The sequence below is a fragment of the Furipterus horrens genome, unplaced genomic scaffold (assembly GCF_987537825.1).
Source record: "Furipterus horrens unplaced genomic scaffold, mFurHor1.1.pri manual_scaffold_4, whole genome shotgun sequence".
NCBI classification, from domain to species: domain Eukaryota; kingdom Metazoa; phylum Chordata; class Mammalia; order Chiroptera; family Furipteridae; genus Furipterus; species Furipterus horrens.
This window is the reverse complement of record NW_028327174.1, coordinates 164,851,475-164,879,030: the sequence shown is the minus strand read 5'-3', so window position 1 is coordinate 164,879,030 and position 27,556 is coordinate 164,851,475. Positions and strand designations below refer to the sequence as shown.

The window sequence follows — 27,556 nt, the reverse complement described above, 5'->3', positions numbered from 1 at the left end:
TGCAGCAATTCTCTCTTTAAGGGTCTTTCTGTTAAGGAGAAAAAGAGATTCCCTTCTATTGAGTTGGCCAAAAAGTTAGTTTGGTTTTTTTCCCCCATAAAATGGCTCTAGTAGCACTTAGTTTTCTTTAACTTCATTCAAAACAATTTTGTTATTATTGTGACAGTGTCCTATCAGTTTACATAAAATAAATACATAAAAACTGGTAAATTTTTGTGTAGCCATTTTAATAATGAAGACAGAAGAAAATGCGGAACATTTTCGGCATATTATGCTTCATTATTTCAAGAAAGCTAAAAATGCAATTGAAACACAAAGAAAGATTTGTGCAGCGTATGGAAAAGGTGATGTTTGTGAAGTTTCATGCTTCAGATTTCCTGCTGCACAATGCTTCACTGTGGGGCAGACCAGCTGAAGTAAACAGCGATCAAATTAAGACATTAATTGAGAACAATCAACATTACACCACGCAGGAAATAAGTCTGCTATTGGTGAAAATGAGAAATGTGTCTTTTTATTTTACAGAAAAAACTAAACGGACTTTTTGGCCAACCCAGTATCTCACCGACATGGGCAGGGTCTCGTGCCTACAGCTCAGCTGTAAGGAAGGCTGAACCAAGCACCTGGGATGTTTTACCTTCCATAGTAGGAGGCCGGCTCTGCTCTGCCTGCAAGAAAACCCCCACCAAAATCTGCCCTGGCATCTGTCTTTGCTCTGAAGCTATTCTGAGGCTATTAGCTGAAAGAAACCCAAAAGCAACCTCTGAGCTTTCAATCCAAGTAGACAGCAGCTTAAACTGTTTTCCTCCCTCAAAGGTTTATTCTCCTACATATTACTTTGTGCAGAGCTATGTCTACAAATTGCTTTGGGTCAACCCAGAAACACTCTGGGGAAATAAAAAAGTACAACATGACTGTCACTTTGCGTTGGGACCACAGTGGCATTGCCCTTGTCGGTCACAGAAGACAACGTGAGCCAAGATAAACTTTCCCCCCTTTTTATGACTCTACCAAGGGGGGAAAATGTACGAGAATCATAAAGAGCAGACTAGCTCTGGAGTTGCCCTAAAAAGGTTCAAGAATGTGTCATTTTTAGTTTTTGTAAAACGTTTTAGGCAGGGGAAAGGAGAGTTAGCGTTGATTCTTGCTAATTAGGTCAACATCATGATTTAAGTTTGGAATATTACTATATCCCAGGAAGTAGTCGTTGTTCACCAGCAGGACAGACAAAAGTATTTTCAAGGTGGAGAAATGAAAGCGGAGGAAAAGTACAGTTTATCATAAGGCAATGAAATAATTTCAAAACTAGGACACCCTGAAATACACTGGCAATGCCTATGGTTCTACACTTACTGATGCCCCTTGACTGGCCTCTGGTGTGGGTCTTTCACTGTCCTCCTCGACCAGTCCTCTCCCTCCCTCCCTCACTGCTGCCTGCAATTAGCTCACCTGTACTTCTGCTTTCACTGGGCAACTGCTACCCCAGCTCAGTCTCCCCCTGTGCTTGGTTTGTCACTTTACATAAACATGATTTATCCACCTATGGCTCTACCTCTCCCACGAAAGCACAAGCACCAAAGAGGCAGGGACCAAACCTTAGTCACTGCTGTCCCCAGAACTTTAAAGCAGCAATTTTCAACCTTTTTCATCTCTTGGCGCACGTAAACTAATTACTAAAATTCTGCAGCACCTCCAAAAATATGTTATATGGCTAACTTATTTTCCATAATAGCCATGACACTATAAACAAAACACAGCTTTGTGGATTGTTGTTGTTGTTTTTTAATCTGTCAACAGTTCAGGAAAATCCCCCATCCCTTGGGCAATATTTAGAAACCAATTCAGTGTAAACTCCATATTCCCATGTGTCTGAATAATATTCAAAATGCTATACAGAACTGTTATCTGTCTACACATACTCCACCAAATATTTTAGGATTTCATATCTAGATCTTGCATAGTTCTAGTTTTGTAAGGCACAGGCTCAAACATTTTTTGTGTCATGGGACACTTTGTGAATCTAAGACCAAAATTTCTTCTCCAGAAGATGTACGTACCCCCTGCCACCCAACACGTACACACTCAACTTTGCAAACATTCCAGGGAACTAATGGACAGCCTAACACCAAAGCATGAAATCTGAGATGACCCATGGACCTGGGTTTAAAACACCTGCCTTGTAGTGACGTTTATGATAACTTTTGATTCTTTAGGAGTATAAGTTACAGCACATAGGAAGAAACATAGTATAAGTCAAGGGTATCCAAGTGATCTACGGAACTAATATAATTCAGAAAATTTATGCTAACCAATTAGTATGTGCATCAGGCACACCCAACTTCCATTTTCCTCTCTGAGCTCCGAACACTAAACACTGGACAATCCTACTAGTGGAGAGGGACAAAGAGACTATTGACCTTAGTGTAAAGAAAGAAGAACATGGAGTTGAGGAAACAAATAGGGGACAAGTGTAAATGTGTGAGCTCTGAAATAAGCCTGTTTAGATTCCAGTTCCGCCACTTTCTCCCTGTGTGGCCTTCAGAAAACTACTTCTCCTTTCAGAGCCATGGTCTCATTATTTGTCAAGTTAGGACAGTAATCCTACTGCCTTCCATATGGGTTGATGTGACTATTTAAAAAAATAACACATGCAAATGCTTAGTACAGTGCAGTACTTGACAAAAAGTGCTCAATAAATATTTTCTATTTTTGGTTATCCATTTGAGGAAAGAAAAAAAAAGCCTGGGGATATGACAAATATTTGTAATTATCAAAACAAACATGTTTACAAATCATAGAGTGTGAGAAAACTACAGAGCGCTTTAGAAGTTATCAGCTCCACCCCTTTATTCTACAGTAGAGAAAATGAAATTCTTAAGGTCATACTGTAAGTGACACCCAGGACAGTATATTCTCTACCAGTCCATTCTTCCTCTCAATGTTGGCTCAAATGTGGAGGGAAAAATACAAATGTGAAAATACTCTTATTTTGATATATTTGTTCTTGTAAGAAATACTTACTGACCATACCTCTATTAAATGTAATAAACAAATTGCATGTTTACTGAACAGTTACTGAGTATTTACTGCACAAATATTTATTGAAAATAATGAGCTACATACTGTTCTAGGTACCATAGCTATAAAGTGAACACGATCTCCCCTGAGAGTGAAGGAAAAGTGACACATCAACAAATAAGTACTACTGAGGAAAATAAAAAAAGCTAATAGGACAGAGAATTAATTGGGTGAAGGAGTCACTCAAGCCTACCAGCCTGGGATGTCCTTTGTCAGGAGAGAACATCTGAGCTGGAACTTTCAAAGATGACATGAAGATCAATGCAAGGCATGGAGGATGGGTGTTCCAGAGGTGGAATAGCTGATGCACAAACCCCCAATTAAGAAGATGTCTGGGGTGACCCTGGGACAGTAGGAAAAGGCCAGGGTGGCTGAAGGGCAGTCACATGAAAAGAGAGAATGGAATGTGAAGTTAGAGAGGCAGGCAAAGGGTATTCCACACAGTTTTGTAGGCCATGGTAAGAAACTGAGGCTTCATTCTAGGTAAAACAGGCAGTCATCATAAAAAGGTTTTAGGCAGGGAGCAATCGGACCCAATTTATATTTCAGAAAAAAAGATTACTCTGACTGCTGTGTGCAGAATAAAGTATAGAAAAGACAAATGCACAAATAAGCCTCATGAGGAGGAGGCTACTAGAGACTAGAAGAGGGTGTATGTGGGGCCAGGGGAGGTGGAAGATGCACTCGCCCTTGAGAAAAGTTTGGGATCAGAAGAGACATCATTTTTGACATAAGAGAAAGTTTTTCTATTAAGATTGGATTCTTCCCCTTCATCTATCAGTCAGTCTCTAAGATATGAACAGTAAGGACCTGAGTTCTGAGGGGGTACTGGAAAGAGGGCAAGAACAGCAAAGTACTCAATAAGCACAAAATGGAATGGAAAATATCGATAACGAAAGCTACAGAACTCAAGACATTTTGCCATTGGCAAAAGAATAGACATCTAATTTAATGGAACAGAAGAGAGTTCAGAGATGAACACAACACAACACATATAGTCAATAGTTCTTCGTCAATGATACAAAGGCAATTCAATGGGAAAAGAGATAAGTCTGTTTAACAAATGATGCTGAACAGCTATTCAGATGTCTGTCCAGAAAAAGAAAGGAAGGAATAAAGGGGGGGGGGGGAGGCAGGCAGGGAAGGAAAAATAAAGGAAGGGAGAGAACGAGGAAGAAAGGAAGGAAGAAACTCTACCCATGTCTCATACCATAAACAAAAATTCACTGAAACTGGACCATGAGCCTAAACATCAAATTTCTAGAAGAAAAAAGGGGAGAACATCTTTGTGGTCTTGAATGAGGCAATGATTACTGAAAGATTACACCAAAGACTCATAAAGGAAAAAAAATTCATAAATTAGAGTTCATCAATGTTATAAATTTCTGCTCTTCAAACATACCCTTAAAATTTAAGACTATAGACTAGAAAAAATATTTGCAAAATACATTAATGAGTTATAGCCAGAGCTATCTTTGAAAACTCTCAAAACTTAAAATAACTGACAAGAAAAAATGAGGTAAAGATATTTATAAAAAAAAGAAGGCAAGCAAGCACAAAAAAATTCAACATCAATACAGTAGTCCCTCTCTGTATCGCAATTCACTTATCGCGGCCTCACTGTATCAGGGGATGTTTTTAAATATTATATTTAATTATTTATCGTGGATTTCTCGCTATATCATGGGATTTTTGCAGTACTGTATACGTAGGTTGTTAAAGTTACATAGGTTTAAGAGTGTAGAATATGTTTAAGAACATAAGTAGTGTTTACAGAAGTGTGGAAAAGGTTAATAAGGGACTGGGAATAGTTTATAAGTGTGGGAAGGGTTTATAAAGCCTTAAAATATATGTAAATACTAAAATAAATGTAAGGTTCCTACTTCGCGGATTTTCACCTATCGCAGGGGGTTCTAGAATGTAATACCCACAATAAGTGACGGCATACTGTAGCTGTTATGGAAAAACATAAAAACAGGAGTACGACTATTGATGTATCAGAAATGGCTAAAAACCTACAACTCTAAGTGCTGATGAAGATGTGTAGCAAAGGCTCTTTCAAACATATTAGTGAGACTGCAAAACACTACGGCCACTTTGAAAACAATATGTTAGTTACTTAGAAAGTTAAACATCGACTTATCATATAACTCAGCAATCCCACTTCTAGGTAATGACCCCCCAAACATGAAAACTTAAATTCATTTACAAAAACCTGTATGTGACTAGTTATTGGAGCTTTATTTACGATCACCAAAAACTTGAGGTAAGCCTAACTGTCCTTCAGGGGTGAATAGCTAAACAAATTATTATACCCATGGAAGGGAATACATTATTCAGCTATACAAATGAACTAACCACTGATATGAGCAACCAAACCAATGCACTGTGTTAAATGCAAGATAAATTCCATTTATAAGACATTCTTTAAAAGGCCCACTTTGGGAGGAAAAAAATATAACATTCTGGGTGGCTGGTCAAGGTCTCGGGAGGGGGAAAAAATCTCACTACAAAGAACAAGGAAATTATTTACTTACTGAATTTACTTTTCATCCTCACCTGAGGACATGCTTATTAATATTAGAGAGGAAGGGAGGGGTAGAGACAGGAAGGGAGGGAGAGAGAGAGAGGCAGAGCAACATCGATGCAAGAAACATCATTGATCAGTTGCCTCTTGTATGCACGCCAATTGGGGACCAAATCTGCAACCTTTCCATTTACGGGACTGCACTCCAATCAAGTGAGAGCCACACCAGCCAGAGCAGAACAAGGGAATTTGAAAGGGTAGGCAGGGCAGAAGAGATATATTCTAGATTTTGATAATGGTGGTCAGTAGATGACTGTATTCAGTTGTCAAGTCTCATACAACTATACGCTAGAAGGGGTAAATTTTACTTTATGTGAATTATACCTTGGTAAATCTGACTTAAAAAAACATAGAATATATGAATAATGAATGTGTATTGCTAGATTACTAATTCCATATATCTACAAGTATAAAGAACTATACAAATTTGCAAATGTATGCAGTCTCATTTTTATTATGTTTTCTATTATCTGTTTCTCTTTACTCTGCTATCCTTGGAAACTAAAGTTTTATTAAAATTAAAATGTGTTAATTAAAAGTTGATTAGGTATAAAATGTAAAACCAGAAGCTTACAACTACCAAAACCTTAATAAGATGATTTAAATGCAATTTGAAGATCATTTCAGAATACATTTCAGAAAACATTAAAAAATATCATTCCAAGTGAAAATAAAATGTGCCCCTTAAATAGGATTTGAAAAAGGAACTCAAATATTTTCCGAATTATGAGTAGATGTGATCATTACACCACTCTTACTGTCCCTAAAAGGTTCTAACCTTTTTGCCAAGGTCCTTAGAACACTCAAGATCACAAATGCATTTTTAGGTAAAAGGATTCCCAAACTGATTTCCTGGGAGCTTTGAGGACACACGCCAATCCTGCTTAAAAGTTAGCTTAAGCCATTAACCAGGTAGTGGCCTCTTTGGAGTGAGCCTGCCTCTTCTCTCCCTCCCAACTTTGAGGGACACAAGGCAGGCTGGGTCCACAAGGGAAAAGGTACAGATAAAGGGGAGCCACTGATGCTCCCTGTAGAAACACTACTGGGGAGAGGTTAGTAAGAAAATTAGAAAAGAGGAAGCAAAATGTAAAGAACAAAGAGAAAACACTAACCAATAAAAAAGGATAGCAATATACAAGCTTGCAGGTTTCTTTGAGTGTAACTTGCTTTTTCGGTATAACCTTTTTCCATCAGGATCCTTAGGCCCCTGGAACAAATGAAACTGCTTTCTTCAGTGGAAGCCCAATGCCCACATGCCTTGAGCAATGTCAGATGCACCCGCCCAGACATTCTGCAACTCTGGTAACACAGTGTGCTAACCTCTACCCTGAACTATGGAAATACATTTATTAGGGGGAAGAAGGGAAAGCAGTGCTCCTTCCCCCAACAGAAAGAAAAATAGTAGCCCTTAGTGTTAGCAACAATTTACAAAAACCAAACCAAACCAACCAAACAAACAAAAAAAAGACCTGAGATTAGCTTCTAGAAATTTCTTCTAGAGAAACTTTGTAATAGAAATTAATAGAGTGCAGAACATAAGGACAAATTAGAGATCCTGTCCTTTACATGCTTTTTTTAAGTTCTTAAATGGAGGCAGAGCTAAGAAAAATGACTTAACTATGAGTCTTTGTATGAGAAAAGAATTTACTGCCTCTTAGAGCCTCACTGAACTGTAGCACAAAGATTAGATTATGACATCACTCAATAACGTAGTCCCCCTGATCTAGAGTAAATGAACCAGTCTAAAAAAACAATAACAAGAAAGGTAAAGGGCAGGCATACCAACATAAGATACAGATAAAGGTGCAGACTTAGGATGTAAAACTGCTTGGGCTTATGTGCAGCCACGGCTTTATTACACACCGTGAGAGCAGGTGAGCAAAGCCCTACAACTGCAGAAAACCTGCATTGAGCCCCCAACCCCCACCCTGGCAATCGGAGTACACCAAGCAGCCAGTAGCCAGCATTTTATAAGGCCTTTAAGCTCCAGGCACACTGTTCAGTAATGACAGTAATGAAGCTGGAATAACAATCTCTGATAAAATGCAAATGTATGTTATCGCTCATTTTTAAGTTTATCCATATAATGTACATTTAGAAAATGTACAGTAGGAATCAGGTAGGAGAAGAATAAGAAAGGGAAGTTCACCTATAAGTTTATTGAAAAATATTTACTTAAAAAATAATGTAGAAGCTGAGCTGTTCAAAAATCATGATTCTAGCACATGAGATGTGTACAACTATCTACACCAGAAAATCCTGTTATTGAGCCCAAGGCCTATGAAGTTCAACCTCCAGGGTCTTAGTTCCTCCAGGAAAGCAGGAGGGACAGGGCTTGGCCACAGGCAATTTTGAGAGATGACCACATGAGTGGGGGCCTAGGGCAAGGCAATCAGAGGAGGGAAACTCACGAGGATGTATTCTTAATCACTACATCAAGAGCTGATCATCACCATTGGGCAACTGAAGCTCCATTCTGCTGGGACACTGTATGGAGAAATGTAGAAGGCACCTCAAAATTGTCCACCTAGGAGGCAGGACAGGAGTATTACACTGACTGCTTGCTTGCCTTCAGGTCCGGGATTTACTGTCCAGGGCGGTGATGCCCTCACCTTTCAGAGCCACATATGCTGAAGTGAAGGGTGGAGTCCCACAAAGGCCCCATAGAAAGCACTGGGGAAATGTAAGCCCTTCCTTCAGTGTAAAGCCGCCAAGCCTGGACACATGTTGTAAAGGCAACAGCTGGCGAGAAAGGGGCTATGAGGTAGGCCCAGGAAGGACAACATCTCTGCCCCCAAAAGGGTAACAGCACTACCGCAAAATCAACAATACCTCCGGAAAGCCCTTGATCAGCAAACACAGAAGAGATGAAAAACACTGTTTTTGGATACTTAATACATTCTTGCTTTTGTTAAAAAAAGCAGTTATATTTTAAATTTTATTTCAAGTTTTGTGTAATTCGAGTCTGTGTTGAAAGGAAGGGGACAACACACACACACACATTCTTACATATGCCCATATATTTATACCTTTTGGTGTTTTTTTGCCTAATGCTAATTATTTTTAAAAGAGACTACAAGGGAATGGAAAGAGAGGAACATATATTTTAAAACTGTCATACCACAAAACCTTCTGCTAAAATGGCAATCTGGAGTGTATATGTATATAATTTAAGGGCCAATCATATGACAAGGACAATAAAACAAAATACTAAGAAGAGAAAAAAAACCCCAAAGGTATTATCTTTTTTTAAAATAACTCAAACACATAGGATAGCAAAGGCAAAGTCATTTAAATCATTCCTTAGTAATACAAGTAATATTTAAATAGATTTAATAGTGCTGCTCCAAACCAATGAATTATGGGTTTAAAACCTATTAAAATGTAATGTTTTTTTCCTGAGCTGAGGAGAGAGATTTAAATCCACTGAATTTTAATATTTCAGCTTGAGCTGCAGGAGGTAGAGAAAGTCCAAATGAACTATTCCATCAGCACCATTCAAGCATGAACATTTTAATCAGTTTTACTTCCTTGGAGTTCTCTAACACAGTTTACGCTGTCATTCTAAAAGCACTTAACACAGAGAGTGTGAAAAACCACCAAGGCTTGTTATTGCCTTCACAATTGATGGCAAATAATTTTGCAGACTTCCTATCATTAAAATGTCACTGCTAAAAATTGAGGTTCAGCATTTCTTGTGCTAAACTGCATTTTCCTAAAAACACCATAGCATACCTGTTCTTTTCTTAAGGGTTTTTTTGAGGGGGTGTACTTTTTCAAAAAATGCATATTTCTATCATTTCTTTCTTCAAAGAGTTAGGTTTAAAAAGTGGGGGGAAATCTACAGGAAGCTCATTTTCTATTTTTATAAACCAAACATTTTCTTTTCCAATATACTAATAAAACTTTTGTTTCTTAATAGTAGCTTCTTTGGTGAAATTTTATGAGGTTCGTTAAGTCAGCCTCCTTTATTAAGCATAACCACATTCACACAGCATGTGCTGATTACATAGTGTAATGGATTTAAAAAGCATTTTAAGATAGTCAGATGACTCAATTTAATAATACAGGAAATGAAAACATCATTTCTAATTAGATCATATTACTGACTTAAAACTACAAATTGTGTGTTGTTCCTACACTGTGATCTCAGATTCTAATTTAAAAACGCAGTGGCTAGTATGACACATGACAAGATCCAACTAGATACGGAACATTCCCTCAGCCCATTTAGGGAACTCCAGGAAGTCTTCAAGGATAGTGAAATACAACCAATTCAAAACAAAACACAAAATATTAACTATAAAAAACACACAGGAATTGTACTGCCTTTTTCCTTAAAAATAAAAGATAAATGATATTTAACTTGTTTCAATCTATCAACAGTTTTAAACTGAACATGACCTGTGAAAGAAATCATTATAACTGTGTTTCATTCCATTAAGCACAACTAGCTTATTGTCAGGAGAACACACAGCCTTTCCAGGTTTTGGGCTCACTTCAGCATTGTGAATTTAAAGGGCATGGATCACTGGTTTGGCTCATTTACCAATGAAGGTGGAATAATATTGCAGCGTTGAAAAGGTGGTTCATCAGATTTCATTAAATCTTAAGAACAATTGTGCTTGTCTGGATGGTGTGCATGCATATAAAAGAAACACATGTGGTGATAAATAAATGAAGGTCTCAGGTCTTTTATTTATTTATTTTTAAAGATTTTATTTATTTTTAGAGAGAGGGGAAGGGAGGGAGAAAGAGAGGGAGAGAATCCTCAACGTGTGGTTGCCTCTTGCATGCCCCTAACTGGGGGCCTGGCCTGCAACCCAGGCATGTGCCCTGACCAGGAATCGAACCAGCGACTCTTTGGTTCACAGACCGGCACTCAATCCACTAAGCCACACCAGCCAAGGCTGCAGGTGCTTATGTAGGTGGGTCTTCGCTTCTCAGTTGGTAGGAAAATTTTCATCCCCTAGGTGCAGAAATTCATTGCCTCAAGTAAATCTAAAATTGAGCCCTTGTCACTTTTGGTAGGTCAGAACACCAGCACCTCACACAACTCAGCCATGCCCAAAGGCAACAGCAGATGCACTTAGAATTTCATAATGCTACAACTCTGAAAACTACTGGACACAAAGAACTACCAGGGCTGAAACAGACAAGGACCAAAGAGACAGAAAGGACAGAGAACACCAACAGTAGCAGCAGCATCAGCAGCAGAAATGCATCAAAGTGAGCTAATTTTCCAGCTCTATCCTTCTCACTTGGTTTGTGGCTCCCTAAGACTGCTGGGTTTGTTTTTCTCTTACTGCAACCTATTTTTCAGAAGTCAGAGTATGTGATTTTCGGCTCACATACAAATTATTGGCAATTCCCACCAGATCCACCAACTGTAGTACATGTTGCTTTGATAGCATGCAGCTCTAAGTTACTTCTTTAAGTTTCTAGGTCACAAAATTAAATTAGTTTTATTTTAATAATTAAATCCACATATACATAATCTATGTCAGTTACTTGGCTACAGTCTAATAAATCACCCTTTCCCTGAGAAAAGGCAATCTGCCATCATATTCAAAACAAAGTATGTAAAATGTAATAGAAAACAGCAATAAAATATACTTGATGTGAAGGGATGGGAACTTGTTCTGATTTTCATACCTTCCCTCATATTTTTAAGCAACTCCTACATAAAACAATTTGTTTTTGATTTAATCTCTCCACTGCACCGACAGTAACTAATAAGACTCGAAAAAGAAACAAAAAAGTGTTGTTTTCCTAGAGAAGACAGCCAACCAGACAGAAGGTAGGATGGATACCTGTATTTCAGTAGCTTACACAAACAAAGAACACGCAGCCAGAAATGAGCCAGCAAGCTCTCACTCCACCCATTCACTCTCCTTCAATGTGGGTTCTATCCCCAGTGACCTCGGGAGAGGTGGCAAGCGGAATATATCTCAACATGAACACGACACACACTTCAAGCAAACACAGCTGGTATTTCACATACAATACTAACTTTAAAGTTTTGTCATCATTTTAAAACATTTCATAAGACTGTTGTCTCTGGAATTTTAGGAAATAACTAATTGTGAAATGTAGTCCTCTCTCATCTCTCCCCCACACTCTCAGTGAAGATAACGTAGGACAAATGGGTCTACCTGGCTTGTTCTGATTCAGCCTCTGCTTTCCCAGAGGTACTTACGAAGAAATAAAGGTTACTTTTCTATTTATTATGTCTTTAATTTACTACTAGTATTTTCGTGTGGTCAGAGAGACACAAAATAGAGCTCAAAATAGCCCATTAAAAACAAGCTACAACCAGACTATTTGCTCCACCACCTTTGCCGTCATCCCAGAGTTCTGATTTCCTTGTTAAAAGGCAGAGGCATAATTGAAGCAATATCTTCACTTCAGATTGATTATCAGGCGACCCTTATCCGCATCTTCACTCAGCAATTTGAATTTTAATGAAAGTAAATGGATAATTAGCATTTCAAAGTGTTTGATACATGGAAGGGGGGAAAAGAAAAAAAGACTTCTGTGTATAAGCTACACACAAAAGCAAAGTATTTGGGAGGAGCTAGAAAGAGGCAAGTACATTTGTAGTGTCTTCATTACAATAACCCAAGGAACTGCTTGTATCAGCTACATAAATAAAGATGTGAATATTGTGTTCTTTTTTTAGCTATGATTTTCTCACTTTTATTCCTAACTTTTAGCACGTTGCTTTATTACTTGCTACCTGAATCTGGGGGAACAAAAATATAACGTATAAGTGGAGCTGGAGTGACTGCCCAAACACACAAATTCCGGTAGGATTTCTATGCAACACTATTAATGCTACTATCACCAGGAAGAATTTTCTCACCAGGCCAATTTTCAAAAGATGTTGTTCATGTATTATTTCTACTACATATGGACATTAGCCCAGAAGAACCACTTCATCACAGGGAAGAGGAGCAGGGTAGTGCAAAAATGTACATTTTATTTCACAAAAAATGATATTAAGATATTCTGTATTTGAGGAAAGATAAAAGAAGTTAGGTCATTTTAACATCAGGGCAATATGAATCTTTTTCTAGTATAGGTTAGCAATAGAGGCTGACTGCAAAGAAAAGAAAGATTAGGAAAACTGCCCAATCTCCTTAGGGGAGAGTTTTCAGGAACATGTCAACTTGAATTGGTGAGAATGTGATCCAAAGTCTCTGAGGTAGCCACCAAATTTCACATGAGATTAAAGGCAAGTGCTTAATTTCACTTTGTGGTCCTCTACTACCTTTTGCCCTTTTGATGGAATAAAATTTAAAAAGAGAGAGTGAGAGAGCTGATGACAGACACCAAGAGCAGAGCTTAAATGGAAAGGCCACGTACCCCAATGATGGCGTTCAGTTCTGCCATGGTCACCTGCTTGGCCCGTTCCACAGCCTGCACCACTTGTTGCTGGTGCTATAAATGAAGATCAGAAACAGAATACAATTATTTGTTTTCTAGTAGGTCAAGAATAGCTTTTCCTAACATGTCCTCTAACTTCAATTACATGCAAAACAGAATTTAGGGGGTCTCTGTATTTCAAAGAAAAGCCCCAGGTAATGGATGACTAAATGCCTAAGGTACATTTGGGTCTATACTGCTGAGAAGTAACTGGACATCCAACTGTGCCCCCAGGAAAGACGCTCCCTTACAACTGGTAGAAGCCGCTTACAAGTTACTTTCATGTCAGTGCCACATTGTGACTCAACCTATTCCGACTAATGCTAACAGAATAACACAAAGCTATTTCACCTGCTTTCTTTGTACTCCCTTCTTCTCTTTCCACCTACATAAAATTTTTCAAAATATTTCCTAGAAATATTTATTTTTTAAATTTCTCCTGGTATTTGTTAAGCACTAGAAGGATATATAGAATTAAATGCCTGTGTTTCTTCTGTGTATGTGAAACATGTTCATATCTTAATTCCTGTAATAAAGGCCTGCATATTTAAGAGATTTAAAATGTAGAACTCTTGCTCGCTAGTAGAAAAGTTGGAGGACTTCAAACTTTTAAATGCAATGGAAAAACTAAAACCTACAAGCTTAAGTTGTCTTTCTTTGGGAAAAACTAGGAAAGATAGTACAGGACCATGTACCCATGATTTAGTTCTACAAAGAATAATCTAGAACTGATATTAGTAATTTCTGTGACATTGGAAAAATTAAATACCACAGAAGTCTCTGCATGGCGGCACTCACATCTGGGCATACACAAGTGTCCCCCAAATGTAAATATTATTCCCACCTAAATATACTTGAACACTCTAGTATCTGCATACTCAAATTTGGCCTATAATAGGTCTCTTTTGGACTTCTTTTACCTAGGGTTAGCTAATGAAGAGCCAAAGAGACTGTGCTCTGAAAACAGGCACTCCTCTGTGTGCCTGGGAAGAATCTTGCTTTGGGTGATGCTAGTTGAGAATATAGCTAACTTTCTGTACTGCTTTAAGTAATATGAAGCTCAGCTATCATACTATATAATGCATACAAAGAGCTAAGCCATTGGTTAAACATGACTCTCCCTTTGAGCTGCCTGGTACTACGTTCCAAAACCCTCAAATAAATAGTTGCCTAGATCAAACAGGGAGACCACCATTCTACCTCCAAGCTGTGTAGGGGAGATACAGTGGGGGAGGTGGTGTGGGAGAGGAAATTGCTTTAAATTAGGTATCTACATGTGGTGTTTTCACCCTTGATTTCCTAACAGAAACATGTGTTTTGTGCCTACAACTAAGGGGGGGGGGGGGAGAGTCAAATATTAATTACTGCATTTGAAGCTTTTCATAAACTCTGAACATTAAATATATCTTTGATGTTTTTAAATTATAAGAGTTTTAAAACAAGGGATTAAAAAGTAATCCCAAAGTCTTTATAGATATATCTGTCCATTCTCTTACTCTTTAATAAAATATTTGCCAAAGTGAAATCATTTATTTATTTCTCTGAAGAAAGCAAAAATCCTAAAGATTTGTGAGAACACTAGAAGGAAAAGGCACAATCAATAAAATGACCAGTAACAGTTTTCCCTTAAAGCCACCTGACCATGTATGTGTACTGAGAACCTATGATGTGCCAAGTACAGAGCTCATGTTTAGATTTAGGGTAATCTGGTTGTCAGAGTAGTGGAAAATGGCAGTACTAAGAAAGCAGAGAAGACAACATGTAGGATGACCCTGGCATTTATCTAATACCCAAAGTGAGTATACGAACAGAAATTTTTATGGACTTCTCTACCTTTTATTTTCAACAATGGAACCGTTGAACTTCAGCAATGACTGCTCAAAACTTCCAAAAACCTGAAGGCTCAAGGACCATATGTACACACATCCAACACGTTTATCATTCATTTTATTCATGCATCCAGCCACTCAACAAGTTTGTAAGCATGCCTCCCCCTCTGCCCTTTCTGTGTATTACTAAATTATCTCCATATTACTAAAATATCATCTACTGTATATTAAGCATTCAAAGGACAGTTCCATAAGACAGAGATGCACAAAATACATCTAGTTTGGGCCTTTCTACCATAAAGATAGTTCAATTGTTGCTTCACAAACTGAATTCCAACTGCCAAGACAGTAAAGATGGCTTAGGCAGTGGGATATCTTTCTGGCTCAGCATTAAAATCAAATGCATTTACAGAGAAAACCAGAAACACATCAGTGAACCATAACACTGACATCTGATGTCCCTATAGAAACTCGTTAAAAAGCTAAAATGACAGCGGAAGTCATGATTCAGCTCCTTCCCCTCATGACAATGGCCATGTTATGCCACATCTGAACTTCACCTGTAGTTCAGAATTTTACTTCCCTATTTCTGCTTACCGCTGTGAATCATCTGTTGTTTAAGGAAGGACTTTTTGAACAGAAGCTCCCTAAGGCAAAGAATGCCCCCTCCCCTCTGTGCTCTGAAAGCACCAGAAACGCCCAGACATGGCTCCCTCAGTAACACCACAGACCAAAGGAGCACACACCAGACGCAGTGTGAAAATGAAAACTTAGAGAAGGGGCAAACGGGAAGAAAAAAACAAACGAAGAAGGCCAAAATACTCTTATAAACTGACCCAAAGGAGGCATTTTTTGTCATCTTCAAATTTCAACAAATAACCTCTATGAGTCAGAAAATACAGCAAGCTTTTCACATCTTCTTAGAAACATGCTGGCTTTCCCATCATTTCTGCCACCTCTTCCCCTTTTCTTCCCCTTCCCCATCTGCTCCTCTCTTCCCACTCCACCCTACATTTCATTTCCTCTGCCACTTCCTGCTTTTCCCCTGCCACCTCACCGCAAGGGGTGATAGCCACTCTAGACCCGTAAGCCTGCGTAAGGCAACAATCCTTAAGGCCTTTTTTATTGCTCAAGCTGCTCACTCAGATATAAGATCCTGATTTCAACTTACACCAATACCACCAAATAAAATACCACCAAGAATGCATCACTAAGCCAAAGGGGTGTGTGTATGGCTCGGGGGGGGGGGGGGGGGGGCAGGGGGGGGGGCCCTCTAACCGGGATTTATAATTTTTAAAGAATCCTTAAAAAAAAAAAAGAGAAAAAAAACCTACATTGTGGCTATGGTTATACAACTCTGTAAATTTACTAAAAATCACTGAATTGTACACTTAAAATGAGTAAATTTTATGATGTGTAAATTATATCTCAATAAAATACTGTGGTTTGAGGAATACAAGAATGGTTGGGAAAGAGTGGTCAGTAAATGAAATTCTATACATTAAATCAATTGCCTACTTCCATCATAAAATTACTTTTTGCATTTGTTCAGGACAAGTGTTGAAAATAGGAACACTATAAGCTCTAAGTCCACTAAAGCCTGCTGAGAAACAGACCTTCACAAACCACAAATACGTGTACAGTAGGTGTTTAATGCGTATTTCTCCAGAGATTACAATAACAATACCTGCCACGCCAATACTTTGGAGCATGGCAATAGATCATGGCACTTCTAATAAAAAATAGTGATGTAAAGACAAAATCCTCTACAACAACTTAGAATTTAATACCTCCGCTTACTAGCAGGGATAGTAGAGGGGTAGTAAGGGCAAAGATGTAAAATGAAGTAGCGTTCTTATAATGAACAACAATGAGGTTTCTGACACATGGAAACCCAGAAGTGAGCAACAGGTAATAGCCCCACTCCTCCAAGAACATCCAGACATACTGTAATGTAGGAAATAAATTACTAAGGAAGGTTACAGAAAATAATGACTAAAGCACACTTCCTGGGACATCAGGAAAGGCTTTGTTTTCTTATTCACTCATTAAATATTTATGTAGCACCTACTATGTACCAGGGCATGATAGTAGGATCTGAAATAAGAGTAATGAAGAAGACATTTGGTGAATTAATAATACTCAAGAGGCTCTGTAATTACAATTAGAAGATAATTGCCAACAAGAAAATTACAGGATGCTATGAAAGCACTCGTCAGGGAAATATCTAATTGAAACTTAGGCCTGGGGGAAGATTCCCTAGGGAAGTTGACCCAACAACTGGGTCTGACAGGATGTGCAGGAGTCCTGTAGATGAAGAGCAAGGAGAAAAGAATTCCAGGGGGAGGGAACAGCTTGGCTAAGGTCCCTGAAGGACAAAGGAACTTGTCTGTCAAGGAAGAGAAAGAATGTGTGTCTGTAGGAGGATGTAGGGTAGGGACAAAGTTGGGGGAGAAACGGCAGGTTGGATTTGGAGGGCCTCCTTGGAAATGGTAAGACACAGTGTAAGACTCTTGAAAGGGGAAGGGGGACTCACAGAAGAAACAACAAAGGCAGGTGTATGAAGTCATCTGAGTACTGCATACACGTGATCTACAAACTGCATACTAGGGGGAAGCGGAATCATTAAGGCAGGAGGAGGCCAAACAGAGAAGTTTCCACACAACATCCAAAGAAACTGAACTTTACCCCAGTAAGACACTTTTTATTTAAAAAAAATTTTAAAGCACCTGAGTGCTATCAGTTCTGCATTTTAGTAAGATATACCTGGTAATAGTAAGAGGATGGATGGCAGGGAAGTGAACCGCATTGCAGGGAGCAAAGTTAGAGAGCTAATCCAATATTCTAGGGTGAAAGATACTTAGAACTTGGACGAAATACCTTTCTTGCTAGTAAGAATCACTAGCGATGTGTACAAAGAGCCAATGAGTCAGAACTAGAAAGGACCTTTCGAAATCACAAGACCTAGAATCCAGCAGTCCCCAAGCACTGTAACAACAAACCAACCAACCAACCAACCAACCAACAACAAAAAAAAGTCTCTCCATATTTGCGAATGCCTACGTACTTCCAAATGCTGCCTGGGCTGAGGGATTGGGATGGTGGCACTACTATACCAACCCCAGGCCAAAGGCCAGTACTATATCCAATAGATAAACCTCCTCTATCCTGCCCTGAAGAACAGTCAGTCAGGATCTCTTTAGTCACATCCTTTGAGGGTAACTAAACGACCTCATGGATAAGCTTCTTCCATTTAAGGATAAAGGACCCTGAGTAGAAATCTAGGTAGGTAACTTCTTCCCACTGGACCAGTGTTTTGCCTTTAAATTCTCCTCCACTGGAGAACACTTCAAGTGGACCTGAGAAAGGCATAACGCATGTTTTCGACTTTCCGTATGCCAGGCTGAACACCCCCAGGCCACTCATTCTTTCGGCCACACCTCTGGCTGTGCTCAGTGCAACTACACACAATACTCCAAGTAAGGCTGAGCAAATCAAATCCAAGTGTCACTCCATGTCTAGTTAAGTCATACTAAAATCCTACTGAGCCTTTTTTCAGCAACTCTACCAAGTTTATTGACACAAATAAGCTTTAAATTTAACCAAAACTCAAGTCAGCCTCTTCTAAAAGGTATTCTAATAAATGTTAGTCCCATGAGAAATTAGGTATTATAAACCAACCAATCAAGCCCACCAGATTTAATTTGGTTAGTTCCTGGTAGACTGTAGGTGTTCTCTGAGTTTCAAATCTCAAAGAGAGTAAGTATGTATGCAAGGCTCTCCAAACAATTTTGGCTATGGAATTTGGGATTAAAGCTCTCAGGAGTACCCCTTGGGATTTGGGTTTGACCCTGTCTTCTCTGTTCCCACTCACACCGGGGTAGGGCATTCTTCACTGGTACATATATCCAATAAGCTCTACAAGTCTGCTTTCCAAGAGAACTTTTGGCAATGTCGGAACTGTCCTAGATCTGTACTAACAATAGGGTTAACCACATATGGGTGGACACAGAGCAGTTAATCTGTGGCTACTGTGGCCAGGAAACTGAATGTTTAACTGTATTTAATTAATTTTACTTTAAATCTAAACAGCCACATGTGGCTATGGCTACTGTACTGTACAATGCAGCCCTCCCTTAATTTATGCTTAGTTATGTTAATTAAGCTAATCACTACCTAACTGAAAGTCAAAGAAATGAGTCAGTTTCTCAAACGCAGGTCATTTTTTAAGACACACACGGATAAGGATTGGCACTGCGGCCTTTGGAAGGAAGGCTATGATACATTTAAACCTGCAGGGAAAAAGATCCCCCTCTGAGAATCACCTTTCACTTGGTGAGGGCAAGCAGGCCATCACATCACCCACAGAGATCTCACCAAACATCCAATTGTCACCAAAATGCATTCTCACATAGAACAAGCCAATTAGTCAACCATGGCACAAGGGACAGGAATATGCTCTCTGATGCCACATTCAGTATTGTGAGAAAAAAACATATGTTAATGAAATTATCCACTGCGAGAATCAGAAACTGGACCAAATCCCTGAAGCCCCAATCCAGGTGTACTTAGTCATTTTAGGATATTCCTTAGATATACCACGCTGTCATGATAGATTAATCAACATTGACAAAAATGACCCTGACTGGGAAGCAGATGACACTGTGAAGGCTGCTGGCACTTAATGATTTCTGAAGGTGGTCCTCCGGGTGTCACCGCATACTTATCAGGGGAGTCTCTGGTGATTTCAGCCAACCTCTCCTACATCAAACCATGTTATCACAAGCCATTGATTTCCTTACAAAGCTAACAAGCAAGAAGAGGAAGCAAACCTGGTGCCATTATGAGGCGAGAACACTGCCACCAGTGCATGTAACCCACTGTATTTTGTTCATTTCCTCCCTGAGGCACAATATGAAAGTGACTGATCATTTTTCAACTTACATTTTACAATTATTCTATACATGCAAAACGTGGTTCAAAGTAATTCAGTACTATTTTAACCCAGGTGCCAAATAAATAGCATTTGAGATACACCATTATCTCATAATGTAGAAGGGGTGTGTTTTTACCATCAAATTAAAAGGACCAAATTAATGGCCGGTCCAAAATAGAAATTCATGTATAATTTGATTTGACTAGTTATTTTAGCCTATTTGAGTTAGAATTTATATAAACACATATTATCATGATCATGTAATTGCGTATTTTCTACAATTTAAATGCAATGTACAGCACCCAAATAAACCTACAGAATTCCGCAGCAAAACTCTTAACTACTTGGTGCTAATCATTAGAATAGCTAAGTAGGCAATAAATATGAAGTTCTGAGTTAAAATAAAATTTGTATCAGGAAGCACTCAGGTTGGGATGTTCTCTTTTCCTGGGTAAATACAAGAAAGCTTAAAATTTTCACTTCTAATTATTAAATGTGGTCCAAAGAATGATTTAAACTGTTTATTTCATTTGTTAAATCAGTATTTACAGATGCAAGGAAAAACAGCTGCTCACTGGAGAACCCAGGCCTGCAAGACAGGCTCTTCCAGAACTGGGCTCCAGGGCTCCTCCACCACCACCCTCTATGAAGCCCTGTTTTGGCTTAAGTAACTCAAGGAACAAGAAAACTTCGCTAGGAATCACAAAGAAGTTGCAAAGGAGGGGACTCTCCATTCTCCATGGCACTACAACAAGTTGTAAATATCTGTTGAAAACAAGGTTAAAGATGAATGCTGTTTCTCCAAAGGTAATGATGACCAGGGGTTTAATAAATGGGAATTAGGAAGCCACTGGTCATAAGGAACTGCTTTTATGTTCTCCTTTCTCTCCATACGGTACACATATTTCAGGTTACTTCAGTCTGTGGTCTGGAAATGGTTTGAGGCCCAACACATTAAAATGGATGAAGTCTGATGCTGCAAAACAGTTAACCTAAGCTAATTTTTCTGAGATAGCTTATAATACCACAAAACAAAGAGTGAGTTATCCAATATATCTCCCATGATTTCTCAGGGGGAGGGACTGTCAAAATTTTGTATCCCGTTTTCTCCAGATCAAAGACAATACATATTCACAAGAATATGTCTGTCTGAGATAGGTAAGGGAAAAAGTTCTAAATCAAGGACTTGGAAAACGTTCCACTTATGAGAAGAGATTTTCTTAACAATAACTTCCAGTCAAGTAGCATTTTCCTTTCAGCCAGTTTACTTCAAAATAGGGCAAGCCTATGTGTGATCTGCTATATTCCACTGTTCAATTGAGAGGTGTCTTCAAGAACCTTTGTACTTAGAAAAATACAGGCATAAACATAAGCTGCGCATCTAGATCTTGACAGCCCATGGGCCCCTAACTGTTCATATGGGTTCCTTTCCACCCCCTTGAATATCTGAATGATAAACAATACTTGGTGGGTGTTCATTTCCTTATAATTCATACTTTGGAGGAGACTTCTATAACAAGAACTATGCATTATTTATATTTTATGTGATCAATTAAAATGACTTGTAGTGCCCATAAAGTCAGAGCTAGAGGTTTTCCGACAAAGGTACACCACTGGCTCAATATGACTTCTGTTCAAATCGACAATGACAATAATAATAATGGCCACTATTTTTACTTTATGTATATAGCACAAGGTCTAGGAGAAATTACCCAATTGTCCCCTGATATCCCATCTTTTACATCATTTAGTATAAGGTTTAGGTGAGCCTAATGGCAACTCAACTAAGACATTTCCAAGTCTCCCTTGCAGCTAGCTGTGGGCAGGTAACTAAGCACTGTTCATTGCAAAGTGAGCAAAAATATGAACACCTTTAAACATCATGTCCTGAAAAAATAAAAATAAAAAAACACTTGCTCTCAGTCTTCCCCTTCCTGCTGGCTGGAGCAGGATATGGATACCATGGTGCCAGTGATAATGAGCATCAACACAAGAGGAACTTGAGTTTGCAACATCACAGAACTACCAGATTAGCTACAGCAGCTTCTATACAAACTGTTCTGTGAGAGAAACCAAGCTCTTATCCTAACTAAACCACTATCCCGTCAATCTGTTAAAGTGGTCAAATATCCAGCTAGGTTCTCTACTCAGTCACTAATCCATATATAACAACTCTATAGTGCAGGTTTCCCGTATATGGAGGAGGAAACTGCAGCCCAGGAAGTGAAGTCTTTTGCCCACTGTGACAAAGGAAGCGGCTGAGCCAGGACTGGGCTCTAGGTCTGCTTGACCCTCAGGTTCTTATCGCACTGTCTCTCACATAACATAACTCTTTCAATGAATTCTGTCTGTTCCTTGTTAGAGGAGCAGCAAGTTTCTGAAAAATACAACTGTACCCTCAGGAAAGAAGATTTTCAACTATAATAAATTTTCACCTAAGCCTATCAGGGGTTTGAAGTTCTCAAAGGTCTTAGGAATACCTTGCTGATCACCATGAAACATACCCTGCCTGTTTCAAAAATAAACAATTTTATAAACTAGAAAAATAAGTGTACAAAAAATACAACTATCCTCCAAATCAGGTCCTCAGCTAGTGCTTAATATTTAATGTTAAAGCTAACAGGTTAAATCCATACTTACTGCTTTGCCAAAAAATAAAATATCCCCCACCTTCTGAAATATAACCTGTGCAGAGCTATCTGCCAGCTGCCAGAAGCAGCCCCCCTAAGCTGCAAGGCCTAGCTAACTTCATAGGAAGTCTGCCAGCCATCTCGCTCTGAAATATTACCTCAAACTCTTCCCAGTTTTTTACTAAGTCCTTCCTCTCCAAATGTCTTGGGACCCAGAATAAGCTGGAATAGAATCCATCTTTCGGGAAAAGGAAAACAAAACTGGTATTTCTAACCCAAGTGCTTTACATTTCAGCACATATAATATACATTATAAAGATGGGGTTATTCCCATCATCCCCTCATTCTATAGGAATATTAAGGCTCACGTAGATCAACTTTCCCAACTAATAGCCAAATTAGCAGAAACACTGCACCTTGCTGCCAGAGTGTAACAAGTGGCATATAATTTTCAATCTACATTAGAACCCCCTTAAAGGTGTGTTCTTGGAAAAGGAGGAGAGTGGCACTAGCGGCAAGTCTACTCACTTGCACCTTTCAATTTTGCTAAAAGTCCATAATGTCTAAAAATCTACATAAGCTATGTCCTGAAATCGCTGATGAAAAAAAACACTCCGTCCACATAAACTACTTGTAAAAACAAAACCAACTTCAGCGAGGCAACCAGGTGTATTTTGAAATGAGCTAGATCCCAACTGGATTGAGAAGTTTTCTACATAGCTTTGTGGGTAAAGCACAGACCCCATCCAAAACTCTGTTCCTTCTGAGGTGAGCGCTACAGGCTTAGCACCTTGAAAAGCTGTCACACTATGGATGGATCTTGGCTTGCTGGTTGGGGAGAGATGGATGTTTGCTAAATTGGAAAATTAATTTTTAGAGCTAGAAGAGAATCACTTTGACTATCCAATGCCTCACTGAGATTTTCAGCTAGTGTCAGCCCTCAGTTTGGTTTTAATTTTCATTTTTTTCCTCTATTAGAAGGACATCAGAGAGGAAGACAGCCAACTCACAATCTTCCAAAAAGCAATGACTGAAAAGGGTAAGGAAGGCTGACTCCAGATCCTCTTACAAGGAAATTGAGAGCCTCGCTGCTGTTGCAGCTAGTACTACTGCTAGTAAACATCAAGAGGTGCTTACTATGTGCTAAGCTGCATGTGTATAATCCCAAGTAATCCTCAGAGTGATGGTGTGTGTTCCATGCTATTATTAACCAGACCATACAGATGAGGAAACTGAGGCTTAGAGAGACAAATCACTTGCTAAAGGTTACTCAGCTTAACTCGGCTCCAGTAAGCCACTCAACGCGAAACAGGGAGGCCAAGACTTGACCCAGATCTGACTGGCATCAGCCTGGCATCTCTGGCTCACAGAACTGCCAATGGGGAGTTGATTATTTATAGTTCCTTCTCTGCAAATGAGACCCAAAATGGGATAGAGAAGAAGAGCTTCCCACTTAGTACTTTGAGATTTGCCTTTTAAGAAAGAAATTTGAGGGCAGCAGAATATAGATTAGTCTTTACCCATTCCTAAAAGCTAAAAGGGGAGAAAAAAAAATACAGATTTAGACAGGTAAAGACTTACTTATAAAGTTTCTCTAATTTGTGATATTAGGGATCTTATAAAATTTTAAGAACTATCGGTGATAGTTACCCACTTTAATGACAAGATTTGGCAATATTTTTGTTTAATGCCAGGGACTTGGGAAGTACTTATATGTAAGTACAACACATCATTAAAATATATACTGATTGTAATTCTTTTAATTTTTAAAAAATGTCTTATTAAAATCTAATAGAAAAACTTTTTTCTGTGATTGTTATATCCAGACACACTTCAAGTACCTTTGATCTACAATTAATAATTTATTTCTAAAACAAAGTCTTGCAGTTAAAACTAAATTTCATAATTGTCATTCAGTACTATATAGTTTTTTAAATTTTAATATGTGGTATATTAAACACAAGCAACATTAAACAGGTACATTAATCAGCTCATGGGGGCTAACTTAAAAGTAAACTTCATCTACATGTGTGTAAATTTACCTCGTTTCTGTCAAATTCCCTCCCCACCAAAATCTCTCCAACCCACTGTCTTGTACCTTATGCACTAGTCTTCAGGGAATGTTTTTCCTTTCTCTTAATATAATCGTTTAATTTTTAAAGAAACACATTTTAAAATAAATTCTAATACCGCAGCTGCCGTTTTGGCAGTGAGACTGTCGCAGAGAGCGCCTGTGTTAAAAGATCTGATTAAGAGCCTTCAGCCCTGGCTCTGAGTGAGGCTCCCAGCCATGCAAGAGTGATTTTCCATGCCTCTGAAGAGACAGGAAATAGAATTCATCTTCCTCTAATAACCTGCCTCCTCCCCGCCCTCCAGATTACGTCCATCTGGCCTCAGGGTAAAGGCAAAGAGTCTGATGCTCACAGAATGCCCAGAAGAGGAAAGAAGGTGGGCGATGTTCAGACACAAAACATCAGAGAGGACTGGATTGGACAGGAGCAAACACGTCTGTGGCCCACACATTAGAAGCTATAAACACACCTTAGGGAACTGAAAAAAAAAAAAAAAAAAAAAAAAAAGCTGATTAAATCCAAAGTAAACAGAATAAAAAATATACACAGGATTAGGATTAAAAAACCATGACACAGGTCATTCATTACACATGAATCAAGGATTTCAACCAAGAAATGTCAAAAGCAGTGGAGAAATAAATAGTGAGTGGGAAGATCATGATGCCTACCCGCTCCCAGCCTAATGCAGAAAATGAGCCGCCACACTTTCCCCCATGGCTTTCTTCTACAGGGTACAAGTTTCTCAGCCAATTAATTCCAGCCCAGTCTTGCTCAGCACCACCTCCCATTACACATTTTGTTCCTACTGGGCCTGCTTCCACAAACAACATAACTCACGTGGGAAAACAACCTATTGGCAAATCAACTCCACCAACAACCCCAGGATCTCCTCCCACTTCTAAACATAACACCACAGATCCTGCAACAATGCCATGGGAAGAAGCAGCCGGTGATTACAGAGAGGTCCGTGCCTGCAGAGGCCTAACGTCGCCCCAGGGATAATCCAAACTTTTCCTTCTGCCTTGGCTGTGACACCTCAGCCTGGTCACAGCTCTGGGGGTTACACATTCTTCTCCTTCTCCATCTCCATAAAGCAGAGCTGCTTCAAGTAAGAAGAAACACACACTGATCTGGAGTGGGCAAAGGGCACCCAGGCCTCCCTAAAGAAATGCCAACGGGCCCCTCAACTCTCCTTCACCACTCCATCTAATCTAGTCACAGCAAATTCTGAGTGGAAATAGGTAAATGAGAATATAGTGGGTGGTGGTTTTGTGGTAACAGTTACAGGGGGAGAAAGACAATACACCGTCTATGGTTTGTGATCCAGAAGAGCATTTGAATTCAGGATTTTAACTTAGGTGTCCAGGGCTTGTGTTTATGAGCACCCTAAAGGCAATATATGGACCCAAGGAAAGGTACCCATGGTTACTGAGGTATAACCCAGTTCAGACCAACTGATAAGTCACATAGGATTCCACGTCTGTCACACACATGCATGCACAAATACCGGCTGCACACTAACATCACTAGCTCATGCCCACTGGTAGGCAGGTGATGAACCACTCCCCAGAAAAGCAGCGACACAACACACTTATAAGAACCGAAGGGTAGGAGGAAAGTGCCCCGATGCCTTCTATCCCACAACACATAGCACTGTGGCTGCAAGACATGAAGATATTTCATTAGTTAGCTTCTTTCTTCTCACAGCTGATTTTCCCTGAGCAATGAAGGGTTCAATACCCTGGAAGCAAAAATCATCCCTTTCCAGCACACTCACCTAAACTTTGCAACTACAAAAGCAAGCAGCAAACTAAAAGAAAGGGAAAAAAGCCACGTGGAAGCCACCATGCACTAGGAATGCACGTCCTCGTTTCGACATGTGTGCTTTTGTGGACAGTGTGCACTCCCAAAGGTTGCCAGCAAGAAAGCAAGGGAGCTGCATGCTGGCCTTGGCAATGAATGAAGTCCGGGCACAAAGCAGTGAATTCACCGAGTCTGTCTTGCATGTCTTTTCTCAAATACACAGGCAATCTAAAGACTTCGTCAGGTAATAATAAGTAACTTCTTAAGAGCAGCTAGCCAAGTTACATTAGTTTGTTTACTATATAAAGTACTTTTTATTTGATATATCTTCTGCCAACTCTTACTGCCTGGTGACACAAATGTAGAACAAACTGTTGTCTTCTGGGCAATTTTTCAATCTACCTTATTAGATGCCATTAAGACAAACAGTTGTAATTCTAAGCAATACTACACTGTCCAATGACAGCTAAATATTTTGACAACTGAATTTTCTTTCACACATTAGAAAGTATTCCATTATGTAAACACAACTATATTCCACTGAATGTTAATAAGGTGTAGAAGTTGAAATACAAATACTGTATCTTAGAAATGTGCAATACAAACACCAAGAGACTGACAAGGCCAAAGAGTCAGTCCCACAAAATCCCTTTTCTACAAAACCACTGAAATGGCACCTTTTAGCGCAGTGCCTGAAATCAACTGCCTTACCTCTTGGGACAGGAAAGGAATGACTTGTGCACAGATAGCATTCAGCCTCTTGACAATCTCTGCCTGCGGAAAAAAAAAAAAAAAAAAAAAGAAAGCAATAAAGAGAACAGTCAGCTGAGCTGGTTACAAATTCTCGGCATATTAACAAGATGATATTAAAACACACTTTATATTCTGGCTGGTGTATTTCATAAGGAAGAGGAAAACTCATCAGCAAGCCTATTAAAGGGAGGCAGTGACAACAGTGGCACATTAATAGCACAATTTATTAACCAGAATTCACCTTAAAAATTCAACCTTCAAGAACCAGGACAACAGAAAAAGGAATTTAATTTTCATAAATGGAAATCCATTTTCAAAAGCCTCTAACAGGACCCTTATTCATTCCAATCTTTTTTCATAAAACCTTGAAGTTTTAGAATTTAGATAGTAAATATACATTCTTCCCTATATTCCAAATTTTCCAGTTACTACTCACTGGG

General features: G+C 39.0%; 1 protein-coding gene across 6 annotated transcripts in view; it reads right to left on the bottom strand.

Moving 5' to 3' along the window:
• Positions 1-27,556, bottom strand: part of LOC150013217 (transducin-like enhancer protein 4) — a 144,426-nt gene that overhangs the window by 81,744 nt on the left and 35,126 nt on the right. For 4 of the 6 annotated variants that reach the window (XM_090274196.1, XM_090274197.1, XM_090274198.1 and 1 more), the window contains exons 5-6: positions 27,075-27,137; positions 13,034-13,108 (exon numbers count right to left, since the gene is read on the bottom strand). In XM_090274196.1, the coding sequence (XP_090130322.1) occupies positions 13,034-13,108; positions 27,075-27,137 (138 nt within the window). The remainder of the gene's footprint in view (positions 1-13,033; positions 13,109-27,074; positions 27,138-27,556) is intronic. The other 2 variants (XM_090274200.1, XM_090274201.1) reach the window with 1 other exon arrangement.